The sequence below is a fragment of the Podarcis muralis genome, chromosome 1 (assembly GCF_964188315.1).
Source record: "Podarcis muralis chromosome 1, rPodMur119.hap1.1, whole genome shotgun sequence".
NCBI lineage: Eukaryota > Metazoa > Chordata > Lepidosauria > Squamata > Lacertidae > Podarcis > Podarcis muralis.
The window spans coordinates 113,081,078-113,103,067 of record NC_135655.1 but is presented as its reverse complement, the minus strand read 5'-3'; the positions used below and the strand labels follow the sequence as shown (position 1 = coordinate 113,103,067).

General features: G+C 47.2%; 2 protein-coding genes across 9 annotated transcripts in view; both read right to left on the bottom strand.

Moving 5' to 3' along the window:
• CCDC141 (coiled-coil domain containing 141) overlaps window positions 1-21,321 on the bottom strand; it is a 125,105-nt gene extending 103,784 nt beyond the window's left edge. For all 8 annotated transcript variants that reach the window (XM_028748431.2, XM_077916504.1, XM_077916513.1 and 5 more), the window contains exons 1-2: window positions 21,085-21,321; window positions 19,828-19,950 (exon numbers count right to left, since the gene is read on the bottom strand). In XM_028748431.2, coding sequence (XP_028604264.2) covers window positions 19,828-19,950; window positions 21,085-21,186 — 225 coding nt within the window. In that variant the 5' untranslated portion in view covers window positions 21,187-21,321. The remainder of the gene's footprint in view (window positions 1-19,827; window positions 19,951-21,084) is intronic.
• LOC144328495 (uncharacterized) lies at window positions 2,758-7,586 on the bottom strand. Its single transcript, XM_077932206.1, has 2 exons — window positions 6,923-7,586; window positions 2,758-3,532 (listed from the first exon to the last, which is right to left on the bottom strand). The coding sequence occupies exons 1-2, from the start codon at window positions 7,584-7,586 to the stop codon at window positions 2,958-2,960; spliced, it is 1,239 nt and encodes a 412-aa protein (XP_077788332.1). The 3' UTR covers window positions 2,758-2,957.
• Window positions 21,322-21,990: the final 669 nt, after the last annotated feature.

Here is a 21,990-nt window from a genome sequence, read left to right as displayed (position 1 = left end):
GCACTTTTCACCGTCCAGCATATTTGATGTTTTATCGTGTTTTTAATATTGGGAGCCACCCAGAGTGGCTGGGGAAACCCAGCCAGGTGGGCAGGGTATAAATTATTATTATTATTATTATTATTATTATTATTATTATTATTATTATTATTATTGGATAGAGCAGTGCCTATGACTGCCAGGGTGCCCACGAGTTATGGCACCTGTGAAATACCTCAGTAAATATCCCCTCAAAAATACACCTTTCACAAGAGACTGTTTGCTTGCTTTGTTCTTGTTTACAATCAGCACAGCCTCTTCAGTATTGGACGTGACCCCTTAAACGTGCCCACTGGGTCCCACAATTCAATGTCCGCTCTCTCTCTTGTCCTGAACGGAGGAGAGGTGCAAAGAGCAGGAGGGGAGAAGCATGCCTTCACCATTTTGTGGTCCTCTCTCTTTTTTCTGCCCTTTCAGATGCGGCAGACGCTTTGTGTTACGCCAGTGCCCCGCGGCAGCCATTTTGTGGCATGTGCCCAAGAGCCCACAACGTTTGGCAACCGCTGAGCTAGAGGTTTACAGCCAAACACCATCACTAAGTAAAAATTACTCAGACTCCCCAGAATATATTTGAGACCTATATGGACGTGAGGGAATAAAATAATCTTATCTTAACATAATGGACACTTTCACTTCTGTAATGGGGGTGGGGTGGGGAGACAGCGTTCTGTCAATTCTGTCACAGCACAATGAATAAAGTGGAAGATGAACACCCCCACCTGGAAATGCTAGAGACTGTACCTTGATATAGAATCACAAAATTGTAGAGTTTTGTAGAGAATTGTAGAGTTGGAAGGGACCCTGAGGGTCATCTAGTCCAACCCCCTGCAAAGCAGGGTATGTGTGAACTATGGCCCCTTCTCTCTTAAATGTGTATGTAATATATAGTCTCCGTGTTACATGCCTTTAGACCAGCAGAAACTTTTTTCCCCAGTGACCACTTGAAAACTATAAGTGGTCTTGCTGGACCACCTAATAATCTTCCCCCTCCTTTAATACTAGCCTCATGGTCAAAACCTGTGCCGTATTATAAAAATCATGCGCCTTAAGCCTGGCTGCCAAGAAAGGCCACTGGTTAAAAAGGTGTGTGGGAGAAGGAAGAGAATGATTAAATGTATCAGCCTTATATTATGAATATTATAGGCCCTAGGCCAGCGTTTTGCTAGGCTGGTCAAAATGGCTTAAGCTTCCTTGTCAGGGGAAAAAAATCAACTGTGGGGCCCAGTATAGATATTTTCAACTGTTCTTTCCACAGCCCACCTGAAAGGATTACCAGAGGTCCACAGACACTGAGCTGAGAACCTCTGCTACAGACGGTTCTCTTTCCATGCAAAAAACCCCACAATAGTATATGCTACATTACAATATTGTCTGATATTGCTTCAAACCATATAATCATATAACCATATAATCATTTGCTTTTCTTGCATTTGCCAAGATTCTTTGAAACAACTGAACCTTAACTGCACTTAATTCTCCTTTCTGCTTTGGGCTGCTTTCCAGAAGAGTGGCATTATGTTGTTATTAACGTTTCCCGAACTGCTACTACAGCTACAGAGTACTAAAGATACTAAAACAAAACCCATTATTTTTATTTTATTGTGTAAATCCTCCCTAAAAAGGTTAGTAAAGAAAGTTTTATTGAGTTGCGTGCTGAGGTCCCCAAAACACCCTTAACCCCAATAACTCACACATCACACATAATTTTTGTTTAAGGTTTTTGGCATAATTTTGGCCACAACTTTATTTGCATACAAATTGTGAGTGGTTGCTTAGGCATTGGTTACGACTATCTGTCCCTCCCGCCTTGGGGACAGCACTGACTCCCGGATTCCAGCGGAAGCCAGTGTGGAGGAACAAGTTCAGGGATAGGCGGAGCTGCGACACAGACCCTCAGCTTCTCCCCGCATGCTCCTAGGGACTTACACGGCCCAAGCCCGATTCCAGGGGTTTGGACGAATGAATGGTAAGTCCCTGAATTCCTTTAACGGAATTCCCGTGCAGCAGCAGCATTGGAGGGGCAGGCACAGCCAATCCATACCCCTCCACCAACCAATTTAAACCAATGCCTAACCGCCAACCTTACAAGTTGTGACGTATTGCTAAGCAGTAGGCAAAACCCAAGAGGCACACACTAATCAGCCAAATGGTAAATTCCTACTGGGCCCCCGCACCAAGGCGAACGACCCCATGACAGGCAGAGCAAGGTCAAAGCGCAAGCCCAACAAGGGAGGGCGGGCGGGAGATCCGATGTCCACAGCGAAAGAGAAAGTACCCTGCTGTGGACCTTCCTTAAATAACCTCTGACCCCTCCCCCAAAATTGCCACATCAAATTTACCCCAGCAACACCAACTCCAGCCAAAAGTAGGCCCCTTAAACCAATCCACCCAATTACTACAGGGTGCTTTGTCTGACCCATCCGCAACACGTGCTCTCCTTTAGTGAGAACACGCTTTGCGTGCTGAGGTCCCCAAAACACCCTTAACCCCAATAACTCACACATCACACATAATTTTTGTTTAAGGTTTTTGGCATAATTTTGGCCACAACTTTATTTGCATACAAATTGTGAGTGGTTGCTTAGGCATTGGTTACGACTATCTGTCCCTCCCGCCTTGGGGACAGCACTGACTCCCGGATTCCAGCGGAAGCCAGTGTGGAGGAACAAGTTCAGGGATAGGCGGAGCTGCGACACAGACCCTCAGCTTCTCCCCGCATGCTCCTAGGGACTTACACGGCCCAAGCCCGATTCCAGGGGTTTGGACGAATGAATGGTAAGTCCCTGAATTCCTTTAACGGAATTCCCGTGCAGCAGCAGCATTGGAGGGGCAGGCACAGCCAATCCATACCCCTCCACCAACCAATTTAAACCAATGCCTAACCGCCACTCGAGCCCCTTACGCTCGCCGCCAACCACTCACAGCCTCAAACACTCCCTCAACTTATCCACCACTGAACTCAACCACACATCATTCCCAACAGATGACAGATGAACCCCATCCGTCATAAATAATTCAGTGGCTTTAAACCTAATCAAGGGATGTGAAATCACAAACCCGCCCAAATCAGCCACCAACTTGCTCACTGCAGCATTAATCCGTTTCCTGGACCGCTCGGTGGCTTCCACACAAGGGCTACCCCTCCACTTACGGCGTTGCAGTAATTTTGACCAAATTATTTTCGTTGGCGGCACCATGGCCGCCACATCCCTTAAATCTCCCAATATCATAGCACGCAGCACAAAACAAGAATGTGATACCAAATCATTCTCCCCAAGCTGAATGACAATCGCCGTAGGAGGGCCTTCCAACAGAACCCTCCTCTGGATAAGCGGCAGCAGTTCCTTCCACAGCATTCCCCTTCTGGCGAACCAGGACACTTTCACTTCCTGCGGAAGGCCAAGGTCATCACCCAAGCCAGACTGTCGAGCTCTGCGAGCCGCCCAGTGCACAATACTGTGCCCCATAATCCAGATACGTGTAGGGGCTTGACCTAGGGCAAAACAAATGCGTAAGCACACGAAAATGCATCATTTACGTACATAACCCTTGTATGCGTCCGACCTCCAACGACCCAGGTCTTTTATCCTTCTTGCCGACAAACCCCAATGCGCGGCCGTCGTAGCGGCCCCAATCCTGAAGGAATGAGGTGCAAACTCAGCGGCAGCCATGCCGCATGCCCCAATGGCCTTGCGGAGCACTTTAGAGAACTGGTGACGAGCCAACGGGTGCCCATTCTCGTGAACAAACAAGGGGCCCATGCCTGGAGGACGCACGGCTAAATACCTCTGGAGGTCCTTGACCGGACAAGGGCCCTTCTCTCCAGTGGCGGGGAGCCGAATCACCACCCCCTTAGCCCGCTGATCAGTTTTTGAGCTCCTGACGTTGACTTGCACCTCAGACGGGGACAAACTCACGTCCTCTAGTAATAGACCCCTAGAACCACCACCCCGGTTAGGTTCGAGTACCACTTCACCCACTCTCAGGGCCCCGAAGAAGGCTAAAGAAAAGGCAGCAGCGAACAGCTGGGCCTCAAACCTGGACCAACAGATGCTCCTCAGTTTAATACGCATCCGAGACAATAGGTGAAATGTAATGGGCCGCCTGGGAATAGGCCTGGAGGGACGAAGCCGGCCCCAGCCCTCAAGTGCCTTTCTTACCACAAATTTCCCGCATGGGTCTTTATCAAAGAATGCCTTACTAAAGAAGGATATAGCTGCAGAGTGCAGCCTGAGCGTCCTGCTTGCCCGACGTTTCTGAAACAGGTGCGCCAGATACTGGAGCACCTGAGACGTAGAGTGGGGCTTACCCACACCTCCCCGCTCCGGCTGCCCAACAAACTTTAAAAAATCACACCAAGCCTTCTTATAAGACCGCAAAGTGGATGGGGCAACAGATGCAGCTACTCCCTGTAAAACTAAGTGCTGCCAAGGTTCCAGAGGTGATCCGGGAAAAATTCCGGACGTTCTCGAGCCTCTGGCGCCAGGGATCTGAACCGCTCCATCTGAAAACGGGACAGAGCATCGGCAATCACATTAGACACACCAGGTACAAAACGGGCAGAAAACACAATGTTAAAACGTAAACAATGCAAAACAAAAGCCCGCAACAGGGCTGATACCCTGGGAGACCGTGAAGATTGCTTGGCTAGCACATTCACCACCGCCAGGTTATCGGTCCAAAAACAAACTCGGCGGTCCCTGAAATGCTCGACCCACAAGTAAACAGCCACTACAATAGGAAAGAATTCCAAAAACGTTAAGTCCCGAACTACCGCTTCCCCACGCCAAGCCGATGGCCAGGGCTCAGCGCACCACCTACCATTCCAATACAGGCCGAACCCTAAAGACCCTGCCGCATCAGAATGCACCTGAAAATCTGAGCGAAGGTTTAGGGTGTCCTGCCACAAGGACACCCCATTGAATTCCTCCAGGAATTCCAACCAAATCTGAAGATCAGCTTTCACTTGGCGAGACAGTCGCACCCTATGCCTCGGGGCTCTCAAGCCTGACATGAGTCTGGCCAAACGGGAACAAAAGGGTCGCCCCGGGGCGACCACCCTACAGGCAAAGTTCAGATGGCCCAATAACGACTGAAGTTGACGTAAAGTTACTTTCCTAAGGGGCAACAGTTCCCTAATTACTGCCTTCAGCGCAACTATCTTGTCTGCCGGTAAGCTAGACGTCTGGGTCACGGTGTTCAACAAAATACCTAAATAAGTCAACTGTGTAGCGGGACCCTCCGTTTTCTCCACGGCCAAAGGCACACCCAATTCTTGTGTCAGCTCATTAAAGGCCTGCAATAACTTGACGCAATGCCCCGTGTCACTGGCTGAGGCCAATAAAAAATCATCCAAATAATGAGTGACACCGCTTAAACCAGTCTTCATGCGCAAAGCCCAATCCAAGAATGAGCTGAAACACTCGAAGGCTGCACAGGCTACCGAGCAGCCCATCGGCATGGCCTTATCAAAGTAAAATCCCCCTTCAAATTGGAAGCCCAGTAGCCAGAAGTCATCGGGGTGAATTGGAAGCAAACGGAATGCCGACTCGATGTCGCATTTCGCCAACAGGGCACCTGGCCCAAACTTCCGAACCATCTTGATCGCTTGATCAAGGGAAGCGTATCTCACCGTGCAAAGCTCCGGGGGAATAACATCATTTACTGATGTGCCCTTAGGGTGCGAAAGATTATGAATTAGGCGAAATTCCCCCGGGGCCTTCTTAGGGACAATGCCCAACGGAGAGATATGCAAGTTCGGAAGTGGGGGCTCCACAAAAGGGCCTGCCATCCGCTGCAAGGCCAGCTCTTTCCCAATTTTCCTTCGTGCCACCTCTGGCATATCCAAGACTGACTTCTGGTTCACTGGGTTCCCTGCCACCGGGGACGAAACCACTGGGATCCTGAAACCTAATGAAAAACCATTCTGCAAATAAGAGGCGGACTTCCTGTCTGGGTATGACTGCAGTAACGCCAGGAGTGGCTGCAGCCGCACCGGGGTCTGGGCTAAGGTGGACAGGATGTTATTTGGCTGCTCCGCCTGCAGGAGACGGGGAGGCGCCCTTTGGGGGCTGCTGAGAGCCCCCACCTTTCCGAAAGGACCGGCGGCCTCCCGTGCAAGCTGATGCAGGGTGGTTGCCAGAACACTTTTCACATGCGTGTGAGAACCTGCAATATTGTCGCAGGCAGGTACCTTTGTTATAATCCCAGCAAAACAATTTGCGACCGACCCTGCTAGGAATGGCCTTAGCTTTCACTGGGTCCACGGCCTTCTTGTCAATACGCGGTGCCACATAAGTGGTCCACACATCCAGATCCTTCCGGTCCCATCGGGCCGTGGGAATCTTGGCTGCCCTGCGCCTAAAATTCTCATCATACGATATCGCAGCCGATTCTCCCGCCATTGTAAAGGCGGAACGTACGATAGACAAATACACCCACAGATGCAAAGATCTCCGAGGGTAAGCTGCAGATACCACTCCAGCAAAAACCTGAAAACTGTCCAGCCACCGCTCAAACGTCCGGTCAGCCTTTGCTACCGCTAGCCGCTTCTTAGAAGCAACCGATCCCTTTTCTTGAATGTCTTGGCCCTCCAATGGGGGGGCAAGACTGAATATGTCCACATAACGGCCATCCAAAATCCTAGAGCGGAGTTTGGAAGCCAAGTGGGCACCGGGTATGAGGTCCCTGGCTGAATTGGTGGCCACCCTCACATCAGGAACCAACGCCCCATCGCGGCACTCCAAGACTGCCCCGTAATTCACCCTGTGGGAGTTTGCCCTCCGCTCCCAGGCCCATTTTGGAAGTCCAGAAGACTCCCCAAAGCCCCAGTAGAGCTTAAGAGAAGGTTCCTCATCGCTGCTAGAGCTAGAGGACGAGGTACCTGAAAGGGAGGATGAAGTGTCCCTGCGACCCTTCTTGGCACGCTTCCTGGATTTCTTTCGGCGGCGGCGACCCCCGGAAGATGCTCTCGGAGGGGGAAGCAGGCTGTCCTCAACCGAAGACTCGGAAGCGTCACCTTGCTGATCTGCATTTAATATAGGTCGAGAAGAGACAACTTGTGAATGCCCAGAAGCCGCCCTTGCAACTCGAGAAGGTGGCGCACCAGTGGCGCGGGCTGCCCGCCCTCTAGCAGACGCCCTTTTCCTGGCAGTACCCCTAGTGCCTCTACGGCCCCTAGGCGTGGCGGCCGGAGGCTCAGGTGAACTCGGAGGCTGACCAGAGGCATCAGGCAAATAGCCCCCAGCTGCTATGAAGTCACTCTCCCCATCACTAGATGAGGCGACCAGCGACGGTGCGCCCCCAGGAGGGGCGGGCCTTGCAGAGGAAGTCGATGGAGTTGAGCATCGTTGTAACATGTCGCCCATTTCAGCTTCCACACGAGCCAGAGCGGCAGGGTCATTGGCCAAGCCCGTGACCATAGACTGTATGCGGCGCAGCGACTGATTCGGCTCAGGTGAGCGCAATGCTTGGGACGGGCCCTTTATAGGCCTCTTCGTCGAAGACGCCATACTAGGCCCTTCAGACGCCTTCCGTTTTGAGGCCATACCTACTACCAATGGAAGAAGAATAACAATTATACACAGGAATAATTGTAAAACACTCAAAATTCCCCAGACAAGTGGACCCAAACTGAAACAGTTTCAGTGGAATGTAAACCTACAGTCCACCACCAGGTGGCGCAGCCTGCAAGCAAACCCGATTCAGGCTGCACTTCCACCAACCGCCACTAGGGGCAAACTGCAAAATTGAGGCAGAAGAAAATGGCGCTCCCGCCAAACTGCCTTTCAGGATCCTCCACCAGCCCAGCACAGAAGGCCTACAGGCCCCTGGCTAGGCCAAAACCGGGCGAATTAGCCCGAAAATACCGCCGGGCGTAGGATGGGCGCTCAGGCGGCAAGCGCCCAGCCGCGGCACCCCCGCCGCCCGGCGCCGGCTAGGCCGCGGCGCGCGCGCCGGCGCGCAGCGCAGCAAGCGCCGGCAGCGGCAAGGGGCCAGGGAAGCGCCAGCCGCCGCCCTCTCCGACGCGAACCGCCCGGCCGCGGGACGGAGTCCCAACGACCGATCCCGGCCCCCCACGGGCCGGAGCGAGGCCCCAAGCTGAGCCGGGGATTGGCGCTCAGGCGGCAAGCGGCTCAGCCGCGGCACCCCCGCCGCCCGACGCCGGCTAGGCCGCGGCGCGCGCGCCGGAGCGCAGCGCAGCAAGCGTCGGCCGCGGCAAGGGTCGGGGAAGCGCCGGCCGCAGCTCTCCCCGATGCGGACCGCCCCGCCGCGGGACAGACTCCAGACGGCCGATCCCGGCCTCCAAGAAGAAAAGGGGGGAAAAGGCCCTGCAGCCCTAGGCCTCCACAGGCCGGAGCGAGGCCCCAAGCCGAGCCGGCAGCGCGCCGCACAGAGCGCGCCTGAGCGCACCGCAGCGAGGTAAGAGCCGCGGCGCCTGTCGTCAAATTAATTTTAAAGAATAAATGAACGATAAAATTAAACGTTTTTTGCCCAGCCGCCCCACCCAAGAGGGGGGGACCCGGGCGCCAGGGGTAAGGCCGGGGACCGGCGCCTCAGCCGCGGACCAGGCCGCGGACGATTAGGGTCAGCCCAACCCCCCCCAGCCCCTAAGAGCCCCGCCGAGGAGAACGCAGCCAGGCAACTAAATTAGAAGTGATAAGGAAGTGATTATTAGTATGGAAGAAATTAGCAAAAGAAAAAGGGGGTGAGAAGAAAAGGGGAAGAGAAGAAAATAGTTATTCAATACAACCAGTCCTTCACTGTGTCCAGCTAGATCCGATGTCCACAGCGAAAGAGAAAGTACCCTGCTGTGGACCTTCCTTAAATAACCTCTGACCCCTCCCCCAAAATTGCCACATCAAATTTACCCCAGCAACACCAACTCCAGCCAAAAGTAGGCCCCTTAAACCAATCCACCCAATTACTACAGGGTGCTTTGTCTGACCCATCCGCAACACGTGCTCTCCTTTAGTGAGAACACGCTTTGCAAGCTGAACTCTGAGAAACGCTTCCTTATGGTGATCACTGATTCCGCATACTGAAATAATATACTGAAATGCAACTATATGAGAGACATAGGGAACAGATGCTGCATAATTAATGTTTCTGTGCTTGCAGCAGTGAAAATTAAGCATGTCTCTTGTTGCTTTCCCGAATCTAATTCGGAGTCCGTAGCTTCTCATGCTGATACATCTGTTTTAAATAAGGGATAAGATATCTAGTGGCTGAGATGTGGGGCCAATATCTGTATGCCACATCAAGCTTATTGCATCATTCACACTATCCATTTGCATACATGCTCGGCAGACTGCTCTCTCATGTCACCCCTCTGCTAAATTCCTCTCCGAACTGTGCCCAGAGCATTTTAAGTCTACCTATACACCCCCCACAGACTTTCCCTGGGAGTCAGTCCCCACTGGACTCAGCAGACTTACTTCTGAGAAGACATGCAAAACGGTTGAGCTGTAAGCATTGCATTTACTTTAATGGGAATCTGCTCCTCCCTCAGAAGTATATAATGCCTGCATTTCATTCTGGAAGCAGAAACAAGATGCACTTCTGCAAGTCTGGCTTGGGTAAGGTTGCCCTATTTCAAAGCTCGAAATTCCGGACACAAAAAATTGTTGAGCCTGGACACTATTTCCAACGGATGAATCCCAGACATGTCTGGGAAATCCTGGATGTACGGCAGCCCTAGGCTTTGGGGTGCTTTGTGCATGAAACCCTGAAAAATTATTTTATTATTATTTATTACATTTGTACACCGCACTTCATCCGCAGATCTCAGGGTGGCTCACAACATAAAAGTGCAATATAAAAAACGCAAAATGCATAGTAAAAATAAGAACCACAAAGAAACCAATAATCCCCCCCACACACACACACACAACACATTAAAAAGGGCCCAAATTAGGCCCTTTCTGGATGCTGCCCAGCTTAGGATCCAGTGGGATGGATGGATGGATGACTGGCTCAGCTCTGACCCTGTTCCACCCCATTGTGGGGTCTTACACTGACTACCATTGGTGGTCGCCTGGCAACAGCTAGGGCAGCAAAGCCCAGCACGGAAGGGTGGAAGGAAGCCTCCACCACAGCCTAACCTGTTCTCCCCACTCCCCACTCCTCTGGCAGCATGGATTGAGGGACAAGATTTTTCTGCTTGTATTGGTCATGTCTGGGTAAGAGAGATGGTCCACTGTCTGTGGCATCATGCCTCTGAGTACCAGAAACTACAGGACAGTAGAATGTTGTTGTTTGAAGGCATCCCACAGACATCTGCCCGACCATTGTGATAACAGGATGGTGTACTAGATAGGATACTGGCCTGGTCCAGCAGGTACTGCTTATATTCTTATGAAGTTAACAACAGAAACAAAATCAGGAGCGAGGATTTCCTTTATAGCAATCTCTTTGTGAAATGAAACGTTCTTACATAACCTCACAATAAAAGTCATTCTTATAACTATAAGAGCCATTCATCCTGCTGACGAAAACATCCCATAACGGGGGGGGGGGGGGAGAGACTTCCAGCTTTAGTGGCAATGTGAAGCACCTCTATAATTAATATATGGAAATAACCTTTAGCAAGATTAACAGATAATATACCAAGAGCCAAAAAGTTCATTTAAAAGAAAAGGTGACAACTCAAAGGTTAGAGCTACTGAGAGGCCAAATATTCCTTTTTTGAAAAGGCAACAATTCAAAATTAGAAATGCCGAAGAGAAATATTTTCCTGTTTTGTTTCCCCCTTGAATATTTGCATATAAATTACCGTTTTGCAATTTCGTTTCAACAAATGGAGCAAATAAAGTAATTAAGAGCTATCAACATGCATCTCAAAGAATGAATACCAAATTTTATGTCTCTTTCTTTCTTTCTCTCTCTCTCTCTCTTTCTTTCTTTCTTTCTTTCTTTCTTGAAAAGTTAGCCCTGCATAGTTCCAGGTTCTCCAGTACATTTCACTGTGACCTTTATTATGACAAAGAACAGGACTTTGGCAAGCGATCAAGAATGTACGGATGCATCCACATGGATCTTCCAGAGGTTGGTCCAGATTAATCACAGAGCAGGAAGTACAACAAACAGCTTTCAAAGAACACCTTGGCGATGGCTGGCATGGTTCTGGTATTAAAGGTACCTGTTTCTTATCAATGCACCTGTAAAGTATTCTCACAGGGGACAAGATCATCATAAGTTTTTATTTCTCAGAACTGCCTGTGTCTGTTACGACACAAAAGCATTGTGAAATGAAAGAGAAAACACAGAGAAAGTTACAGTATAATACTATGCATGTTGGTTCAAAGAAGTAAGCCCCAACAAGTCCAATGGGACTTACTCCCAGGTAAGTGTCTATAACGTTGCAGCTTTAAGTTATTCTTAAGTCTGATGGAGCTCATTGGGAGAAGATAGCAACCGCTAACTTAAAAGCCATCGATTTCAAAGGGACGAAAGCACAACTCTCTCTGGAGCCAAATGTCTTCTTCTCCCCTGTCACAGCCCAGTTCAAGAATATGAAGCTACAAAGTAGGACTTTTTTGTATTAAATTCTTCTTACTTTATCTACAAGGGACACGGGTGGCACTGTGGGTTAAACCACTGAGCCTAGGACTTGCCGATCAGAAGGTCAGTGGTTTGAATCCCTGCGATGGGGTGAGCTCCCATTGTTCGGTCCCTGCTCCTGCCAACCTAGCAGTTCGAAAGCATGTCAAAGTGCAAGTAGATAAATAGGTACCGCTCCAGCGGGAAGGTAAACGGTGTTTCCATGCGCTGCTCTGGTTCGCCAGAAGCGGCTTAGTCATGCTGGCCACATGACCCGGAAGCTGTACGCCGGCTCCCTCGGCCAATAAAGCGAGATGAGCCCTGCAACCCCAGAGTTGGTCACGACTGGACCTAATGGTCAGGGGTCCCTTTACCTTACTTTATCTACAGAAAATGTGGTGTACTACCCAGACAAAATTAAGCACATTGAAACCCCTTACTTCATTCACTGAAATATAATAAATTCGATGAAATCCAGATTTCAGTGCATCTGTGAAAATCATTCAATTAAGGGGACCTGGCCTGCAAACCTGGGTGTAAGACTCATTAGCCACAGAGGGACTTACTTCTGAGTAAAGGTGCACAGGTTTGTTCTGCACAAGTGTTTCACTTTAGCTGGGCCGCTGTAGTGGTTATTACCGCAGCATCTTTGTTATGGCTACCACAGTATTTGTTTGTTTAACTATCTGTCCAGTGTGCTAAAGAAATATCTAAAAACACTAAAATGAATCAAACAAAAATAGGATAGCATGAAATGACTGAGCATAAAACAAGCTAAGTGGCAGCCAATGAAGCAGTTTTAAAACATTTATCACAAGCTCCAGAAGGACTGCCCAAATAGAATTTTCTTTGTGATTCTCTCTCTCCAAAAGGCATAGAGTCAGCCATACAAATCCCATCAAGGAGTAGAACTCCTTAACATAGCCACATTCCTTCCCACATGCTACAAAGGAAAATCGGGACATGGCTGTTTCGGTGCCAGGCTCATATGTGAGCCAGGTGACTTGCACAATAGCATGGCCTTAAAAAAATGGGACACCTTTGGGGGCCATGTTCTCGTGGGAGCCAAAACAGGACATCCTGGGATCCAACCAGAAGCTGGGATGTCCCGCTTAAAGCAGGACAGTTGAGGGGTATGTAGGAGATCCTCCTATCTCTTCTAATCTAGTTATAGGGAAAGACGGGATTTAGAGCTAGATCTTCATGGAGGATCTCAGTGCTCCATGGAAGTTCATATAGGAGAAGCTTAGAGATGGGGGAAGGAATCAATGTGGTTCACATTTAAAGATGAATTTACCTAATTTGCACTTTGAAAAAGCAGTATGTGAATCAAAACACAGCTGTCCATTTGAAATCTTAGACTTTGCCAAATTTTGCAATGCTACTTCCCCAGCAAAGCAATTTGTGAAAAAATGTATATACCGAAGTGTGCATATAAATCCACATAGAAGTGAAAAAAGTGCAATATACTACAATGGTACTTCGGTTTAAGAACAGTCCTGTTTAAAAACGATTCGGTTTACAAGCTCCGTAAAACCAGAAGTAGTGTCCCGGTTTGCGAACTTTACCTTGGTCTAAGAACGGAATCCGAATGGTGGAAGGGCACTGGCGGCGGAGGCCTTATTAGGGAAAGCACGCCTCGGTTTAAGAATGGTTTTGGTTTAAGAATGGACTTCCGGAACGGATTAAGTTCATAAACCGAGGTACCATTGTATAGTATTCTGTTGTTATATATTAAAACTCCTTGTTTTAAAAACTCCTAGGATGAAAGGTGGTATAGACAATTAATTAATAATTATATATATGAGGAAATTGCTTTATAAAAATTAGTGGATGGGGGTGGATCTCATACAAAAAAAATGTGTGTGTTTAGAGAAACCTGCCCTAAAATGGTGATGAATTTTCACAAGGACTACAATCTCAAACTGATGTGGGAATATGGAGATATGACACTAAGATTGGAAAAATGGGAAGCTGAGAAAAACCAAAATTGGCAGATTTGCTTATCCATAGAGAAGATGTTTCCCAAGGTAATCAGAACTTAGGGCATTTTTTTAAATATAACAATTTTTATGGTTTTATGCTTCTGGTGCTTTTATGCAGAGTACTTTTCTATGATTAAAATCACAGCTAGACTGCTCACACAAATACCACAAAGATACGCACAGCAGACAAACCATAATCTTCAAAATCATTGTCTACTTGGCAAGGCAAAAGCCTGTCCAACATAGCCTGTCCGACCTTCTTTAAACTGGTAGAAGACACCCAGAGAGTGGACAAGCTTTTCCACAATATTGGTGCAGTCGCTGAAAAGGCCCTCTCTCCTATTACTACCAACCATGCCTCCACCCTAGCTTTGACACAGAAGATACTCTGGTTTTTCTTCAGATCTTCCCCTAGCCTTGACACAGAGAAAGGTCCCTCCTTCTGAATTTGGGCATGGGCAGGTTGGTATGGGAGGAGGCGGCCCTTCAGACACCTAAAGCCCAAGCCATTTAGGGCTTAAAAATCACCAACACTTTGAATTGTGCCCAGAAACAAATTGGCAACCAGTGCAGGCCTGCAGGATAGGTCTGATATGGTCCTATGGGCATATACCCACTTGCTTCTATATTCTGGGCCAACTGCAGCTTCTGAAGACTACATGTAGAATTCATTGCAGTAATCCAATTTCAGCGTAACTAAGGTATATGTTCCTCTGGTCATTTAGGGCATTAAATGTCACAAGCAGCACTTTGAATGGTGCCTAGAAACAAACTTGGGAACAAAATTCTCTCAGAGCCAGTGTTGTATGGTTCAATTGGTATTCTTCTAAAAGTGGGTTGCTGGGTTCTGAATGAATTGCAATTTTCAGGCAGGCTTCAAAAGCAGCTCAACATAGAACACGTAACAGTAATTCTTCCTGGGGGGTCACCAAGGTCAAGTCACTCCTCAACAGGAGGACAGCAGCCTGGTACACCATCATAAGTTAGTGAAAAGTGCCCTGACCATGGTGCTACCTGGAATCCCAGCAGCAAGACTAAGTGCAAGGACATCTCCAAACCCTGAAGTACAACCCTACAGAGATATAAAAAGGTAAAGGTACCCCTGCCCGTACGGGCCAGTCTTGACAGACTCTAGGGTTGTGCGCCCATCTCACTCTATAGGCCGGGGGCCAGCGCTGTCCGGAGACACTTCCGGGTCACGTGGCTAGCGTGACAAGCTGCATCTGGCGAGCCAGAGCCGCACACGGAAACACCGTTTACCTTCCCGCTAGTAAGCGGTCCCTATTTATCTACTTGCACCCGGAGGTGCTTTCGAACTACTAGGTTGGCAGGCGCTGGGACCGAGCAACGGGAGCGCACCCCGCCGCGGGGATTCGAACCGCGACCTTTCGATCGGCAAGCCCTAGGTGCTGAGGCTTTTACCCACAGCGCCACCCGCGTCCCCACCATTAACATCTTCATTTTTTCTGAGCTGAGCTTTAGATTGTTCGTCCCCACCCAATCCATCACTGGATGCTTCCTGACTGCTTTGGGGCAGAATTCAATCGCAGACCAGCAAATTCAGGTTGCAAAATTCTCTTTGACTTGGAGGATTGTGCAACAAACCCACTTCTCCGAAAGATCAGATTTTCATTAAAGACTTTCATTGCCGGAAGGAAGGTGATAAGAAAATGTGCTGGAAAGTGTGGCATAACAATTGATTAACTCTATGTTGTATAACAGGGACGCGGGTGGTGCTGTGGGTTAAACCACAGAGCCTAGGACTTGCTGATCAGAAGGTCGGCGGATCGAATCCCCGCGACAGGGTGAGCTCCCGTTGCTCGGTCCCTGCTCCTGCCAACCTAGCAGTTCGAAAGCACGTCAAAGTGCAAGTATATAAATAGGCACCGCTCCGGCGGGAAGGTAAACGGCGTTTCCGTGCGCTGCTCTGGTTTGCCAGAAGCGGCTTAATCATGCTGGCCACATGACCCGGAAACTGTACGCTGGCTCCCTCGGCCAATAAAGCAAGATGAGCGCCGCAACCCCAGAGTCGGTCACGACTGGACCTAATAGTCAGGGATCCCTTTACCTTTACTTTTTTATGTTGTATAACCAGGGCTTTTTTTGCTTCCAGCACCAGCACCTCTCAGGTGGGCACCATTGTCACTCTAGGAGAACAAGGGAGAAGTTCATGGTGAGCTCTGGCACCTCTTTTTCTAGAAAAATGGCACTGTGTATAACCTCTCCACAAACAAATCAGAACAAATAGTTACTAAATAGCCAGTATTGCCTAATCTTCCTGCAAACAAATCAGAATGAATGCTCCATAAATAGGTTGGGTGGCATTCACCTAAGTTTGACTCATAGTAGGCCCATTGAAAATAATAATAAGTTAGTAATGTTCATCAATTGCAGTAGGTCCACTCTGAATAAAATCTAGTTGACTATCGCCTATTCTCTGTTAAACCCATCTGTTAAAGGCCTTCATTTCACCTAGCTCTGTTGAAAAGGAGAAATAAAAACGACCGTCCTCAGAAGACTGACAGCACCTCAGATCTCCTGTTGTCAATAGATGTTAACTGTCATCAAGCTAATATTCATTCCACTATCTTCACTTACAATCATCAATGTTATCTTCAATTACAGTACAGTCGTACCTTAGATCCCGAATGCCTTGTGAGTCAAACGTTTTGGCTCCCAAACGCTGCAAACCCGGAAGTGAGTGTTCTGGTTTGTGAATGTTCTTTGGAACCTGAACGTACAACACGACTTCTGCAGCTTCAGATTGGCTGCAGGAGCTTCCTGCAGCCAATCGGAAGCCGCTCCTTGGTTTCTGAACATTCCGACTTCCGGAACAGATGCCGTTTGACTTCCAAGGTACCACTGTATTGTTACCCATCATCAGTATTATTACCTACAGTTGTTACTTAGTATTCAAGTAGAAAGGTTGTTGAAGCAAAGATACCCAAGTGATTATAGAAAGACTGCATAATTGCAAAACAAAACCATACTTTGAAGAAGGAAGCAGATGCCAGGTACTTGTGATATGAGGTCTGTGGGGCATGCAGACTAAAGCAAGAGGCCTTATCTTCGTTAGCCAGTCCTCACTCTTGAACCTGGAGGTCTGGCCACTTACTGTTTGAAACAGGTTAAAGCAGGGATGGGCAGCTGGTGGCCCTTTAAGCTGTGCTTGGACTCTCAACTCCCATCAGCCCCAGCCAGCATAGGGTAATGGGAGTTGTAGTCTGGCAGACCACACATTTCCTCATCCTTAGTCTCAAGTGTGCTTTAGTTGCCTAAATGCCTCTGGAACTGTTATTGGTGTGGTTCATTCCTATGTACTTTAGTGGACAAGCTGAATGATGTAATTGGTTTATGTATTCATTAATTGATTTGTGAGGCTGGGGGGGGGGGAGAGAGTGGCTTTTAAGGCATAGCTCTCACAAAGCAGGTTACATAACTTTTACTTCCCACAAAAGCATTTGTTGCTAAGCTTCAACTTTTCAGCGGGCATCTCATTTTCACTGTGCAGAATATATATTGTTATGAGTTTGTAAGGGATAGGCTGTATGCCTGAGTCCCTTCTAATTCCTGGATCCAGAAAATGTCAAAATCTAAGCAGGGATTCAAATTGTTGAAAGAGCCAAGCAAGTTTATTGGTAATGGCCCTCTGTTGTTGTTGTTGTTGTTTAGTCGTGTCCGACTCTTCGTGACCCCATGGACCAGAGCACGCCAGGCACCTCTGTCCTCCACTACCTCCCGCAGTTTGGTCAAACTCATGCTAGTAACCTCGAAAACACTATCCAACCATCTCGTCCTCTGTCACCCCCTTCTCCTTGTGCCCTCCATCTTTCCCAGCATCAGTGTCTTCTCCAGGGAGTCTTCTCTTCTCATGAGGAGGCCAAAGTACTGGAGCCTCAGCTTCACGATCTGTCCTTCCAGTGAGCACTCAGGGCTGGTTTCCTTAAGAATGGATGCGTTTGATCTTCTTGCAGTCCATGGGACTCTCAAGAGTCTTCTCCAGCACCATAATTCAAAAGCATCAATTCTTCGGTGATCAGCCTTCTTTATGGTCCAGCTCTCACTTCCATACGTCACTACTGGGAAAACTATGGCTTTAACTATATGGACCTTTGTTGGCAAGGTGACGTCTCTACTTCTCAAGATGCTGTCTAGGCCTGTCATTGCCCTTCTCCCAAGAAATGGCCCTCTAGGTTTGGGCTATTATGGTAACAGCGTGTGTGGCTCTGTGCCAGATAGTAAACAGGTGGGCCCCGCTCCCTCAACTCACTGGTAGTTAGAAAGACAAAGGGCAGAGTGGAGAGTTGCATGCCTGAACTAGAAACAAGAAGCCAGAACGCTGCAGGCTGGAAGACAGAACCATACCTGATTTATTTTGGAATCCAAGGATGTGGCTATGAGCGAAGCAAGACCCTCTTGGGGTGTTAATGCTGTGAACCCTTCCAACATAGGTTCAGGTTGTATATATGTGTAAATAAACCGTATAACATTAAGATACCACAGTGCCCACTGTCCCTCACTCTGAAGGAACCCCTAGAATCTTGCACCGCTCAGAGATTGGTGTGGTATACAAAAATATGATATGGGTGACTTCAAGAGGTGGGCAGTCCAATTCATTCCCTGCCACCCTTATTCACTCACCCAATCTTCAGTCAGGGGGGTATAAAGAACAGGTTAAATCCTTACTCCCCTAATGGTGGTCTTTGCTACCTCTTCATTCCCATTGACTTGTCCCAAAGAGGGAGCCTTCAATAGTGTAGTTTCCCACTTCCATTCTGAAGTGGTTCAAAGTTTTACCTCATGATTCCCTCCTTGTAAACGCAGAGCCCAATTCTGATTTTATTTCCCATGCAAGTGTGTTTCAAGATTACTTCAAAACATGATTTCTCGTCATGACTGGCACTGAAATCAGATTTCTCATACGCATTGCACTGAAATGAAAGCATATGTCTCAGAGGGTATGCGTTTCTTGAGAATGTCCTTCAATAATATTCTGCCTCCAAGAATGTTCTTTAGTCCTCCCTGGTTCTTTCAGCTACACAACTTACAAATGTTCTTTAACTGATCCTTATTTTAAAACCCTATTCACATCAGTTTATGACATTTAAGCACAACGAAATGATTCTTTTAAACTTTTTAGTACCTCCCCCCCCCAAAAAAAAGTGTTAAACGTTTTTTCCACCAACACTATATGTAGGTTGTGGTGACCATTTATTTTATTTTAAATATCAGCACAGCTTAACATGGTACAAAAATAATAAATAAATGGCCATGACTTGTATATGTACAAAATGTAAAATATACTGTTTGAGCCTCTAGTGCATTAAAAAGTAATCTGCACAAAAAACAAATGTCTCTTCCCTCAGAATACCCATGCGGCTCTGTGACGGCTTATCTGATTAATGGTGCTGCCTAGAAAACAGGAGCTATATAAATGCCTTTGTTTACTGTAGAGCCATTAATGACTTATTTCCTTTCCTTTTCCACAAAGATGCTGGCAATTGTGGATAGATAGATAATGACCCACATTTGGGATTCAAAACACTCTTCCACCTACACACACACCTTCCAGACATCCATGCAATAGAAGATAGACCTCCTTTCATCCTTTTCCTGTTTCCAGCAGTGGATCATTGGACTTATGTTACCTTCCTCACCTGCACTTATTGGTGGGGGTGGGGGTGGGCTCCTTACCACCAGCCCACTAGGGGACAATGTGCTTAAGAGTAAGCTCTGGTTCATTCATAGTCATATTGTCTTACGGCAGCCATTACAGTTAGTAGCTACAAGGAACACTCTTGACAATCCTGAGCTCATCTGCTCCACGCTTGCAGTCAATTCTATGCCTGGCGGTAGTAGCTGCTAGTTGCCAGATTAAGCTTTGGCATGCCACCACAAGAACAACTTTCATTAACATTTGCCACGACACACTGAAGGCTAAATCCTGCATGTGGTTAAATCCTGCATGTCGTAGCAAAGGCATGTGGGAAGCAAGCCATGGGCAAGCCAAGAGCAACTCATGGCTGTCATTATAACTGGGTGTCTTATTACACACAACAAGGATGGAGTCATTTCTTGCTTGCTTTGTGAGGCCTCTTTTAGCAACCCTTAGGAACTCCCCCACATGGATTGTTTGTGATGAAACGTTCCTACAAAGCATTAAGCGGTCTGAAGACTGGCGCTCAACAGTCGTTTACAACTTTCAGAACAAGGCTACAACGCGACCTGTAATAATTCAGAAAGTTCACGTCGCATGTCTTACCTTAAGCTTTGCCAGGAGAAGTTCATGATCTTGTAGTAATTTTTTGGTCTCTTCTTGATTGCTGCCGATTTCTAACAAATTTGGTACTGACTCAGCCAGCTGGAGCTGCACCCAATCCCCACACTAAAAACGCAAACAGAAACATTGTCCTAAGTACAATTTCTCCAGATATTTGTATGATGTGTGTGTGTGCACGATCCAACTCAAAAACTAACGGTCAAGCACTTAGTAAAGTCTAGCCTTTTGATTTAATCCATGCAATGGCTTGTGAGCTCTAATCAACCAAGTTTTAGGAAAGGAAGCATGCAACATCCTCTCTGCCCCTCAGATCTATAGGGCAAGGCCATAGCTCAGTGGTCCAGCATCAGCTGTGCATGCAGAAGGTTCACTCTCTGACATCTCTAGGTAGCACTGGGAATGTCCCCAGTCTGAAAACCTGGAGAGGCTGTGCAGATCAGCCTTTTTCAATTTTTGGTCCCCAGATGTTGTTGGACTATAACTCCCATCATCCCTGAACACTGGTCCAGCTAGCTAGGAATGATGGGAGTTGTAGTCCAACAACATCTGGGGACCCAAGTTTGAGAAAGGCTGGTGTAGACAACACGGAACTAGATGGACCAATGGTCTGACTGGGTGTACAACTGCTTCCTGTATTCCTATATTGTTGTATTACTTGTGTTGAAAATGGCGCAGTGCTTCAGTGTGAAGCTAAATTGTTCAAGTAAAGATTTTCAATACGACTTTTCAATTTATGAAGTGGAGATTGACATGTGCAACATAGGGGCATTAATTATTTGTCCATGCATTAACATCAGAACAATTCCTTCCAAGAATTCCCAAGTCAGATCAAATGCACTTTGTATATTCTGGATGCAATCTTTAAATAATACAAGAAAACAAAACCAGAGTCCCATATCTCAAATCAATACAGTTACAAATCAATGATGATTGTCCTGGTTATGTTACCAGGCTGTTGGTTTAATTCGTTTTAATTTAAAGTTCTGTTTTCTTCAAATGAAAAATATACACTTTCTTCAAGACTATTTCAGTCATGCTTACTTTATGCACAAAAAATTAGAAACCTCCCCTCTCCCATCCTTTGTAATGAAAGACAATGCTTTTTGATTGGGATTGTGTGTGCAGCGCACTCCCCAGTGTCAACCACTTTGTGCAGAAATCAAAGCTGAAATGATCAGACTCTGAGCTAGTCAATGGTACTGAGCTATAAGCTCAAGTGTTTAGAGCCCTTAAGCTTACCTTCAGTATAGCTATGATGATTTTGCAGTCTCCAGCCTGAACCAGAACCGAACTAACGGTTGTCGTGGAAGGCGGGCCGTCAGAACTGTCATTGCTTGACATGATGTTGTTGTTGTAGTAGTAGCAGAACCGGGCTTCATGCGAAAAGGTTCCGTCTCCGGAGCTGTGTGAATCGGCTGGTCATTCCGAAAGCCAACGAACAGGGGTACTTGGCTTCATTCCGCAAAAGAGCTCAGCTAACACCGATTGCTCTGCCAAAAGGAAAGAACACGAGGTTAAAAATAGACGCCCCCATTGAGTTTATCTTTCTTGAGAGAGGCCGGGGCGGGGGGGGGGGGAGAGGAGAGGTGACACACCCCTAGTTTCGTAGCTTTAAACTGCTGTTGCTGTCTGGCCCCTATAAATATCAGTCTTATAAAATGCTTTGTAAGACTCGGACATCCTCTGTTTGCTAGTAATGAAGTGCTACACACTCAGTAAAAGAAAAAAAAAATAGCTTTCTCCAAGTATTTAATAACTACTGTGCCTCAGGCCTTATGCCTCAGACCAAACAATCATCCAAGTGTGATAAAGTCTTCAAACAATGTCCATATATAAGCATAAATTTATTAAGCATGTGTGTGTGTGTGCTTAACTGCATGCTGTGCTGTGTTTTATTTATTTTCTTGCTTTGGAAAAAGGTTATCTGTTTTATCGTTCTGATATAAACTGCACTGGTATTACTCTTAGTAATGCAGAACAGGCAAGAAATAGATTAAATAACTACATAAATAATAAAACATCACCCTGTCCTGCAATAATAGTAATAATAAGAATATTTTTTTAAAAAAAATGGGAGCAACATAGATGCCCTAAGGCAGCTATACCTTTGAGTACAAAGAGTTTGGATCCAAAAGAGACACTCTA